Source organism: Schistocerca cancellata, chromosome 2, assembly GCF_023864275.1.
Source record: "Schistocerca cancellata isolate TAMUIC-IGC-003103 chromosome 2, iqSchCanc2.1, whole genome shotgun sequence".
Classification (NCBI taxonomy): Eukaryota; Metazoa; Arthropoda; class Insecta; order Orthoptera; family Acrididae; genus Schistocerca; species Schistocerca cancellata.
In genome coordinates, this window is record NC_064627.1 from 397,173,080 (window position 1) to 397,185,311 (window position 12,232).

Sequence of the window (12,232 nt, forward strand, 5' to 3'; positions counted from 1 at the left end):
TAGCTCTACCAAAGGTATATAGAAGTATTGGGAATGAATTTCAAGGCTAGGTTATGCTTACATAACACAAACCTGGGAACAATGCTCTGGCTGCTGCACATTTGGTGCATCTAGAATTGACTCCACAGGATCTATTCTGACTTCCCTATACAGGGCTGAAATAGTTCTTCTGTATTAGTTCTTAGGTTTGTAAATGTGAGCGGAATGTGTGTGTGTGTATGTATTAGTTCTTTGCTATTTAAGTGTGTGTGTGTATTACTTCTTTGCTATTTAATCCATCAATCAAGGCTTGAGTCCATTTACTGGTCCACTCAGCCTTTTCAGACATACTATACACATCATATGAATGCTATATAGGCTAGTTATGCAGATGATTGTTGCAGTTCTATACATTCCCATGTTGTTGACAATAGAGCAATTTTAACAATAAGAAAAATGTAATTTATTACACAATCTGCTGACAACAGCTAGGTGACACATTACATTATAAAGACAATAGTAAAGCCAAATGCAAATTTAGCTGGTGTTTGTATGGCAGTCTCATCTTAATTTCATATAGATGTGTTGCCAACTAATATGCTGAATTACATGATTATAGATAGTAAAGTTTATATCAGTTGATATCAACAGCACCATAAAGTGAAAAAAAATTGTACAAAAACACATCACCATTACATTGGCAAATTAAATCACCTGACTACATTACATAAATTAAACAATGAAAAATCCAGACAGAATGTAACAGTATTATAAAAAGGAAAGTTGCTACTCAACATATAGCAGAGATGCTGAGTTGCGGATAAGCACAATAAAAAGAGTGTCACAAATAAGCTTTCGGTCAACAAGGCGTGCGCGCGTACACACACACACACACACACACACACACACACACACACACACACATTACTGCAGTCTCTGGCACCTGAAGCCACACTGCGAGCTGCAGCAACAGTGCATGATGGGACTGGCAACTGGGAGGGGGTGGGTGGGGGGTCAAGAGAAGGCTGGGGTGGGATAGCAGGGTTGGGGTGGGGGACAGTGAAATGCTGCTGGGGAGTGGAGAGAGGGTAGGGCAGCTAGGTGCACCTGGCCTCCACCTCATAGATGGCTACATCAGTACCTCTGTCCATATCAAACCTACTAACCACCAGCAATACCTCCACTTCAACAGCTGCCACCCATTCCACATCAAGAAGTCCTTTCCACATAGGCTGGCTACCCATAGTCATCACATCTGCAATGACAAGAGGTCCTTCTCTCACTGAAGCCTTCATAGACTGTAATTATCCCCACAACCTTGTACAAAAGCAAAACCTCCTGTGCCTTATCTTTCCAGTCTTCCACCACATCTCAAAGTCTCACTGTCCGGCCACAGAGGAGCATTCCCTTCACAACTCAGTTCCATCCAGGACTGGAGCAACTGAATCACATTCTCTGCCAGGGTTTCAACTATCTCTAGTCGTGCCATGAAATGAGAAATGTCCTGTCCATTATCCTTCCCGCCCTCACACAGTGGTATTCCGCCATCCACCGAACCTACACAATATACTCATCCATTCCTACACAATCCCTGCTCCCAACCCCTTACCTCATGGCTCATATCCCTGTCCCATACACACTCCCACCACCAACACCTACTCCAGTCTGCTCACAAACATCACCCATCCCATCGAAGACAGGGATACCTGTGAAAACAGTCATGTGATCTACAAGTTATGCTGCAACCACTGTGGGCATAACAATCAACAAGCTGTCTGTGCACATGAGAGGCCACCGATAAACTGGGGCCAAGAAACAAGTGGATCATCCTGTTGCTCAGCACACTGCCCAACACTATGTCCTTCATTTCAATGACTGCTTCACAGCCATGTGGATCCTTCCGACCAACACCAGCTTTTCTGAATTGCGCTGGTTGGAACACTCCCTGAAATGTACCCTACATTCCCATAACCCTCCTGGCCTCAATCTTCATTAGACGTTCTCCTCATCCATCCAGCTCCTTCCCTATTCCCATTCCAGCACTACATAACCCTCATTCCACCAACACACCCAGTCTTTCTCTCCTTTTACGCCCCCCCCCCCCTCCCCGCCCATCAGTCTAAACTCCTGACTGTACCTAGCTGCCCTATCCTCTCTCCACCTTGTCCCTGCATGCTGCCCCACAGCACTTCACTGTCCCCCACCTCTATCCTACTATCTCTCCCCCGCCTCCTCCTTACTCCCACCCATCATGCAATGCAGCTGTTCGCAGTGTGGCTTCAGCTGCCTCAGACTGCAGTGGTGTGTGTGTGTGTGTGTGTGTGTGTGTGTGTGTGTGTGTTTTGGCCAAAAGCTTATTTGTGACAGTCTTTTTGTTGTACCTATCTGCAACTTAGCACCTCTGCTATACAAGTGGCAACCTCTTTTCCATAATATTGTTACATCGATTAAAAGTGCTAACTACTTACTAACTTTTTAAAACAATTTTTAATAATTCTTAACAGTTCTCTAACAATGTAAAACACCTGTATGTATTATTTTACACCTAAGAGACAGCTTTGTCCCAACTTCTTCTCTAGCTATATATGGACTTTCAATGACTTGTCCGACTCAGTTCTCTCAGCCTTGAGGATATGTTCACTCCTACTGCAATTTGATGTAGCCATCTGCCAAGAAACATTGTGGTGTCACTTTTGATTTATATAATGTACTTAGCTGTTTATTTAATTTGTTAATGCAATGTTGATGTGCATTTTTTGTACACTGTTTCTTATTTTATGGGCTACTGGTAATTACTGAAAAGTAAAAACCAGTGCAACCAATACACAAAAACTGTGTGAGCTGTTTATCTAATTTGTTAATGCAATGCTGATACGTTTTTTCAGTACATTATTTATTGTTTTATGGGGCTACGATAATGACTGAAAAGCTGAAACCAGTACAGCCAGTATATAAAAACTGTGTGAGCTCTGACTGATATAAACTTTATATTCGAAGTTAATATATTCAAGAAAGCTATCATCCAAGTATATGGCAAATATTTAAATTACTTCAGTTCCAACACAATTGAAATGCAAACACTCTTAAAATGCTAGTGATCATGCAGATCAAAGATAAATTACTTTAGCCTAGTAGCTGACGTAACACAATGACTGTAGAATACACATGTACCAATACAACTGTATGCAATGTAGTCAATATTTCGATAAATTATATCCTTTCAGAATGTAAATATTTGCAGCTTCTTTAGCTGGTCTGTCGGTTCAGTTCTTTTAGTGGACACCTTTACTGACTGCCATTAAAGTCAGCACTGCACTACAGAGTTAAAACGATTTCATCCAACACTGATGTAAACTGTAGTCTCTGGGTTATTTCTTGCTCAACAAAATCAATAAACTAAACAAAACATGAAGTTTAATACTATAATACTGCATTCCTTTTCATAATTAATTTCAAGGATCCAGAAAAAAGTAGCTGAAAAGGCAAGCAAAAGAATTTCCAAATTTCCAAATGTGCCAGTATGTTTATGTACCAGCTTCCTTTGCAGTCTTACGGTTAACAAAGAAGAACACATAGTTAAAAACTACTTTAAGAATAAAATTAATTCAGCATCTTCAATGATATCTTACCTCATTTCTTCAAGTTTTCCTCGAAGCATATCATTTGTTTTTCGAAGTTGTGCAATTTCCTGTTGGGCTCCATCTTCTGCGATTGGAGCAGTTTCTTCAGGGCGAGCCTTCTGCCTCAGTACACTTGCAGCACGAATTTTGTAACTTTCAAACTCACTATGCACCTCTGCTAATTCTGTGGAAAATTTGTCTCTTTCATGCTGCAATTTTTCTAGTTGTTCTTCTAATACAGAAATCTTCAATAGAGGGAAAAAAAGTCAGAGATAGCATAATCTTTGGCATGAAAAATGCAGTTAATCAAATGGAAAATACTAAAATATAATTTAAAAACGTGTACTCTGATTCACAGACCAAGACTGACAGGAATAAAAATAAAAAACAAATGCCACAAATATGAATGAGACTTGAAGATGTTATTACTATGTGTTTTAGTATATTGCTACTCTTTGATTAAAATTATTTGTCAGTTGACATTCCATGTCATAAGTGAGTTTCTCCAATCACAATTTTCAATGTCACCCATCAACTGCCTTCTGTTGCCTAGATGCTGACCAAAGCATCTGTTCACTTGCACTGTTTGAAAAGTGTGGTGAGTGCACATAATGTATTATCGAGCCTCTGCTGTGTTCTGTTTCACTATTTTTAGGCACAGTATGCAATAATACGAGGTGCATTCAAGTTGTAAGGCCTCCGAATTTTTTTCTAATTAACTACTCACCAGAAATCGATGAAACTGGCGTTGCTTCTCGACGTAATCGCCCTGCAGACGTACACATTTTTCACAACGCTGACGCCATGATTCCATGGCAGCGGCGAAGGCTTCTTTAGGAGTCTGTTTTGACCACTGGAAAATCGCTGAGTCAATAGCAGCACGGCTGGTGAATGTGCGGCCACGGAGAGTGTCTTTCATTGTTGGAAAAAGCCAAAAGTCACTAGGATCCAGGTCAGGTGAGTAGGGAGCATGAGGAATCACTTCAAAGTTGTTATCACGAAGAAACTGTTGCGTAACGTTAGCTCGATGTGCGGGTGCGTTGTCTCGGTGAAACAGCACAAGCGCAGCCCTTCCCGGACGTTTTTGTTGCAGTGCAGGAAGGAATTTGTTCTTCAAAACATTTTCGTAGGATGCACCTGTTACCGTAGTGCCCTTTGGAACGCAATGGGTAAGGATTATGCCCTCGCTGTCCCAGAACATGGACACCATCATTTTTTCAGCACTGGCGGTTACCCGAAATTTTTTTGGTGGCGGTGAATCTGTGTGTTTCCATTGAGCTGACTGGCGCTTTGTTTCTGGACTGAAAAATGGCATCCACGTCTCATCCATTGTCACAACCGTCGAAAAGAAAGTCCCACTCATGCTGTCGTTGCGCGTCAACATTGCTCGGCAACATGCCACACGGGCAGCCATGTGGTCGTCCGTCAGCATTGGTGGCACCCACCTGGATGACACTTTTTGCATTTTCAGGTCGTCATGCAGGATTGTGTGCACAGAACCCACAGAAATGCCAACTCTGGAGGCGATCTGTTCAACAGTCATTCGGCGATCCCCCAAAACAATTCTCTCCAGTTTCTCGATCATGTCGTCAGACCGGCTTGTGCGAGCCCGAGGTTGTTTCGGTTTGTTGTCACACGATGTTCTGCCTTCATTAAACTGTTGCACCCACGAACGCACTTTCGACACATCCATAACTCCATCACGTCTCCTTCAACTATCAATGAATTTCAATTGGTTTCACACCACGCAAATTCAGAAAACGAATGATTGCACGCTGTTCAAGTAAGGAAAACGTTGCCATTTTAAGTATTTAAAACAGTTCTCATTCTCGCCGCTGGCGGTAAAATTCCATCTGCTGTACGGTGCTGCCATCTCTGGGATGTATTGACAATGAACGCGGCCTCATTTTAAAACAATGCGCATGTTTCTATCTCTTTCCAGTCCAGAGAAAAAAAATCGGAGGCCTTAGAACTTGAATGCACCTCGTATGTGCAGCCAATGCTTACAGCCTACTCCCTGTTTGACTAGGCTTAAGCAAGCATCAGATGGTAGCTATTTTAGCAATACTGCGAAGCTCCATGCCAGTAACAACAAACCCAGTAATGTTAATTAGATTCTAGTTGCTGACAACTGTACTAACCTTCTCAATAAGCACAGTCTGCTGCTTGTGACTGCTAGCCTCAATTTTCTGTTTCTCAGCTGCAGTAGCAGCTAACTCCAACTGTTGAGCTTCTAATTCCTCCCTCAGATTTTCTGCATACCTCTTTGCATCCTGCAAGACAGCTTCCTTTTCTTTGGAGAGTGATTCTGCTTCACACAATCGCTGTCGAATTATATTCAACTGTTCCTGTGTGTAAGTTACAACAAAAAACCAGTAATTAAGGATTCAACAACCCATACAAATGTCAACATACAGTGTTGTTATATAATGCTGTAAAAGTGTGGCAGATATAACGTCTATGTTATATGTACTACAAAATATTATTCAGAGCATTTAGAAATAATATTACATGTTACAAGACAATTTTTCCAAATCCATAAAAAAACACATGTCAGTGCACCTGCACTTGAAGATTATTATTATGCGACACCTACAAGACACACCTTAGACAATTATAGATCATTTGATACAGAATAACTTCAAGTTTTGATTTATAATTCTTGCTGTGGTTCATGGTGTGGGTTCCTATAGTCATGTCCTAGTTCATGAACCACGGGCAACATATGAGTGGCCGAGTAAGTGGTCCCGACAGTCGGGATACCAGTTACTTTGGAATAAGGCTGGGCATCTCGGACCTATTATGAGTCGTGGTCACCTTTGTGCTCATACGGCAAAGACTACCAAATCCACCGGTTAGTCCCTCAGCCATTAGGGGTAAAACCCAATGGGACTCGAGACAAGTAAGGCTAGCAACCTGCTTCCCTGGTACTTTAAATATGATGCTGGCAATAATCAGAGCAAAATGCCTCGGACCTTTGGAGGTGACGGAGTCCCACCTCTAACTGACAAACCAGGGACTCCTAAGATATGACTTGGCAAACAAATGGTAATGAGATGGGGAGCTATTAATATCAATGGGGGCTACTCTGGGAAGAAGGTAGAGCTGGCAGAGGCTGCAAGTAAGATGGGGCTGAACGTTTTAGCTGTTAGTGACATTCGGGTAAAGGGTGAGAAAGAAGAGGAAGTGGGAGAATACAAGGTCTACCTGTCAGGAGTCAAAGCAGGAATAGCACAATGGGGTGTAGGGCTTTACATCAGGAAAGAAATGGAACCCAGCGTAGCTGCAATAAGGTATGTAAACGAACGACTGATGTGGATATATTTGACAGTGTCTAGCAAGAAAATTAGGATTGTGTCAGTATATTCGCATTGTGAAGGAAGAGATCAAGATATGATGGATAGTTTTTATGAGGCACTCAGTGATGTAGTTGTTAGAGTAAAGGACAAGGACAGTGTTCTGCTCATGGGTGATTTTAACGCCAGGATTGGAAATCGAACACAAGGGTATGAAAAGGTTATGGGTAAATTTGGAGAGGATATGGAGGCCAACAGGAATGGGAAACAACTCTTGGATTTCTGTGCCAGTATGGGCTTAGTAATCACAAACTCCTTTTTTAAACATAAGAACATTCACCGGTATACTTGGGAAGGCAGGGGAACCAGATCTGTCATTGACTATATAATAACAGATCAGGAATTCAGGAAGGCTGTGAGGGACACATGTGTATTCAGGGGATTCTTTGATGACACTGATCATTATTTAATCTGCAGTGAAATTGGGATTGTTGAGGCCGAAAGTGCAGGAGGTCAGGTCCATATGTAGGAGGATAAGAGTGGAGAAACTTCAGGATAAGGAAATCAGGCACAAGTACATAACAGCGATCTCAGAAAGGTACCAGTTAGTTGAATGTAGTCAATTACAGTCATTGGAAAAGGAATGGACAAGGTACAGGGACACAGTACTAGAAGTGACTAAAGAATGTCTTGGAACAGTAGTGTGTAAAAGTAGGATGAAGCAAACAGCTTGTGGAATGATACAGTCAAGGCAGCCTGTAAAAGGAAAAAGAAGGTGTATCAAAAATGGCTACATACCAGAACCCAGGTAGACAGAGAAAGTTATGTTGAAGAAAGAAACAAAGCCAAACAGATAATTGCAGCATCCAAGAAGAAATCGTGGGAAGACTTTGGAAACAGGTTGGAGACTATGGGTCAAGCTGCTGGAAAACCATTCTGGAGTGTAATTAGCTGTCTTCGAAAGGGAGGTAAGAAGGAAATGACAAGTATTTTGGACAGGTCAGGAAAACTGCTGGTGAATCCTGTGGATGCCTTGGGCAGATGGAGGGAATATTTTGAAGAGTTGCACAATGCAGGTGAAAATGCGATCAGTAATGTTTCAGATTTCGAGGTAGAATGGGATAGGAATGATGATGGAAATAGGATCACATTTGAGGAAGTGGAAAAAATGGTCAATAGATTGCAGTGCAATAAAGCGGCTGGGGTGGATGAAAATAAGTCGGAACTCATCAAATACAGTGGAATGTCAGGTCTTAAATGGCTACACAGGATAATTGAAATGGCCTGGGAGTCGGGACAGGTTCCATCAGAATGAACAAAAGCAATAATCACACCAATCTTTAAACATGGAAACAGAGAAGATTGTAACAACTACAGAGGTATCTCTTTAATCAGCGTTGTGGGTAAAATCTTCGCAGGTATTGTTGAAAGGAAAGTGCGAGTATTAGTTGAGGACCAATTGGATGAAAATCAGTGTGGGTTTAGGCCTCTTAGAGGTTGTCAGGACCAGATCTTTAGCTTACGGCAAATAATGGAGAAGTGTTATGAGTGGAACAGGGAATTGTATCTATGCTTTATAGATCTAGAAAAGGCATATGACCGGATTCCTAGGAGGAAGTTATTGTCTGTTCTACAAGATTATGGAATAGGAGGCAAACTTTTGCAAGCAATTAAAGGTCTTTACATGGATAGTCAGGCAGCAGTTAGAGTTGACGGTAAATTGAGTTCATGGTTCAGAGTAGTTTCAGGGGTAAGACAAGGCTGCAACCTGTCTCCACTGTTGTTCATATTATTTATGGATCATATGTTGAAAACAATAGACTGGCTGGGTGACATTAAGATATGTGATCACAAAATAAGCAGTCTTGCATATGCGAATGACTTAGTTGTGATGGCAGATTCGATTGAAAGTTTGCAAAGTAATATTTCAGAGCTAGATCAGAAATGTAAGGACTATGGTATGAAGATTAGCATCTCCAAAACAAAAGTAATGTCAGTGGGAAAGAAATATAAACGGATTGAGTGCCAAATAGGAGGAACAAAGTTAGAACAGGTGGACGGTTTCAAGTACTTAGGATGCATATTCTCACAGGATGGCAACATAGTGAAAGAACTGGAAGCGAGGTGTAGCAAAGCTAATGCAGTGAGCGCTCAGCTACGGTCTACTCTCTTCTGCAAGAAGGAAGTCAGTAACAAGACTAAGTTATCTGTGCACCGTTCAATCTTTCGACCAACTTTGTTGTATGGGAGCGAAAGCTGGGTGGATTCAGGTTACCTTATCAACAAGGTTAGGTTACGGATATGAGAGTAGCTAGGATGATTGCAGGTACTAGTAGATGTGAACAATGGCAGGAGGGTGTCCACAATGAGGAAATCAAAGAAAAACTGGGAATGAACTCTATAGATGTAGCAGTCAGGGCGAATAGGCTTAGATGGTGGGGTCATGTTACACGCATGGGAGAAGCAAGGTTACCCAAGAGACTCATGGATTCAGCAGTAGAGGGTAGGAGGAGTCGGGGCAGACCGAGGAGAAGGTACCTGGATTCGGTTAAGAATGATTTTGAAGTAATAGGCACCAATGTTAGCACTGAATAGCGGATCATGGAGGAACTGTATAAGGGGGGCTATGCTCTAGACTGAACGCTGAAAGGCATAATCAGTCTTAAATGATGATGATGATGATGATGATGATGATGCTGTACCATAATAACAGAGGACACCATGAGGAGGTGGGCAACAATATCAGAATGCAGGGCCATTCTGAATTCTGGAGTACACTAAATGAGAGACAGTTGTGAGGGATCAGCTGATATTCTGTTCCAGAAACAAAAGTTTTAACAGCCAAAATTAATCACTGGGAATTGAGAAGGGTACAATAAATTCAGTGATATGGACTGCAAGAGCATATGGGAGAAAAATAAGCCATCATGGACAGCCACATATAAGTTACCATGAACTTACGAAATACCTAAGCCAGAAACTGCAGATGCACCAGAAATATTTTAAAGCATTCTAGACAAATGTGGAATACCACAAGCTACTATGGAATATATAGCATAGAGAGCGCACTGTAATAAAATCATTTTTCTTGCAGGAAACTTAAGAACTTCATTTTCCCTTACCCTGTTTAAGGAACATGGGAAGAATATGATACCCTCTCTATGAGTACTAATTTCTCTAATATTCCCCTCATGGCCATTACAGGAGATGTTGTAAAAAGAAATAAGATTTTACATCTATGTTGATACTCCATAGTCCAACTTATGACTTATGGTGGAGGGCACCCCGTACCACTGCTATTAATTTTCTTTCGTGTTCCACCCACAAACAGAACAAAGGAAAAATGACAAATGAAGCACCTATAAAAGCCCTAATTTTTTTATCTTATCTTTGCAGTCCTGAAGAACAATGTATGTTGGAGGCAGCAGTATCATTTGGCAGTGCTTCAAATGCCAGTTCTCTAAACAGTGTTCTTGCAAAGAACATCATCTTCCCTCCAGGGCTGCACATCTCAGTTCCCAAAGCATCTCTGTAACACTTGCGTGTTGTTCAAACCCACCAGTAACAAATCTAACAGCCTGCTTCTAAATTGTTTCGATGTCTTTCTCTAATTCGATCTGGTACAGATCTCAAACACTCGCGCAGTACTCAAGAATAGGTTGCACTAGCATCCTATAAGCAGTCTCCTTTACAGACGAATCACACTTTCCTAGAACTCTTCCAATAAATTGAAGTTGACGATTCACCTTTCCTACCACAATCCTCACATGCTCGTTCCAATTTATATCACTTTGTAAAGTTCACCCAGATATTTAAATGACATGGTTGTGTCAAGCAGGGCACTACTAATGCTGTATCTGAGCATTACTTGCAATAGGAAATGGGTTCTTTGCGATGCTACTGTCTTTCTTGAACCATCTACCCTTGCAGTATGTTACGTTTTTCTGTGGTGATCTCAAACTGACTCAACAAATCTATTTTTAATCAGTTCCTTTTCTTTCTAGGATTTGCTTCCTGGCAACAACACTGCAGCTGTTGAGAAGCAAGACTTCCCTCTAGATCCCTTCTGTTGGAGGAGCTAGTTACTTGCCTTTGTGTGAGAGTATCTGCAGAAATTAGAAGGGAGGAAGAACAGCCCATGACAAGCTGAAGTTTTGGGTCAGTCTATGAGGTGTACTATTCTTCCTCATATTCAATGAAGAATAATAGATAACCCATCAGGTCCAGAAACCTGTCCTCTACTTAATTTTTTGAATGTTTTCAATTCTGCTACCACTTATTTCTATACCTGTTATGTCTGCATCCATGCAACAATCAAAAAGTTTGAACTGTTCTACGAGTTACAGTAAAATGGATATATATTTACTGGTAAAAACATGCAGAGATCCTGTGCTGAAAGGACAAATCAGAAAGTCTTTGCCTCTATTTTTATTAGCCAATTTAAGGTGCATTCAGGTAATGATAAATATACATCCTACTCTACGTACCTTACACTATTTTTCCACATAGTCCTGACATTGGTTCACACATTTGCCCTTTTGCAGCACTAAATATGAGATGCCCCTGCGGTAGAGTTCATCCAGCTGGCTATGGAACCACCGTTGGACTGCTGTCTTGGCTTCATCGTCACTTGTAAATTGCTGTCCTGCAGGGAACTTACACAGCGGTCCGAAAGTGTGAAGTAACTAGGGGCGAGGTCTGGACTGTATGGTGAGTGGTCCAGAATCTCCCACTGAAGTGCCCAGAGCTTTTTGGCAGTTCTGATTGGTATATGTGGTCTCACATTGTCGTGGAGTAGAATCATGTTGTCCACATCGAGAATCCCTTAGCGCATTCGCCTAATGGCAGCCCTCAGACAAGACAGTGGGGAACAATAACTGCAGGAGCAGCCCACAGCTATCCTAGAAGGCCATTAACATCACTTTGCAACAGATGGCACAAAACAGAATTTTTTTGTCACAGGCAAACGTGAATGTTTCCACACCATGCTCTGGTGCTTGGATTCCAGTGTGAAATGCAGTATCTATGTTTCATTGCCAGTAACAATGCAGTCCAGGAAACCTTCACCATCCCTAGAGTATCGTTGCAGATGATTCAGTGAAGGCATCATTTGCTGGCCTTTCATCATGTTTTCCAACTGCTTAGGCACCCACTGACATGAAACCTTCCTTTACCTTATAATATGCATCTGTGAATGACGTCTTAAGCATTTCCATATGATATGCGAAGCTCCCGGAAATAACCATGATGTGCACATGCCAAGCTGCTTTCACCACTGCATCCATGTAGGATATGTTGTCATCAGTCAGCAATGAATGTGGTCTCCCCGGACTCTCA

The 12,232-nt window shown here is 41.6% G+C and overlaps 1 protein-coding gene across 1 annotated transcript in view; it reads right to left on the reverse strand.

The window, feature by feature from the left end:
• Positions 1-12,232, reverse strand: part of LOC126161823 (nucleoprotein TPR-like) — a 302,767-nt gene that overhangs the window by 84,965 nt on the left and 205,570 nt on the right. Inside the window, exons 14-15 of the mRNA XM_049917927.1 lie at positions 5,741-5,947; positions 3,609-3,844 (exon numbers count right to left, since the gene is read on the reverse strand). Coding sequence (XP_049773884.1) covers positions 3,609-3,844; positions 5,741-5,947 — 443 coding nt within the window. The remainder of the gene's footprint in view (positions 1-3,608; positions 3,845-5,740; positions 5,948-12,232) is intronic.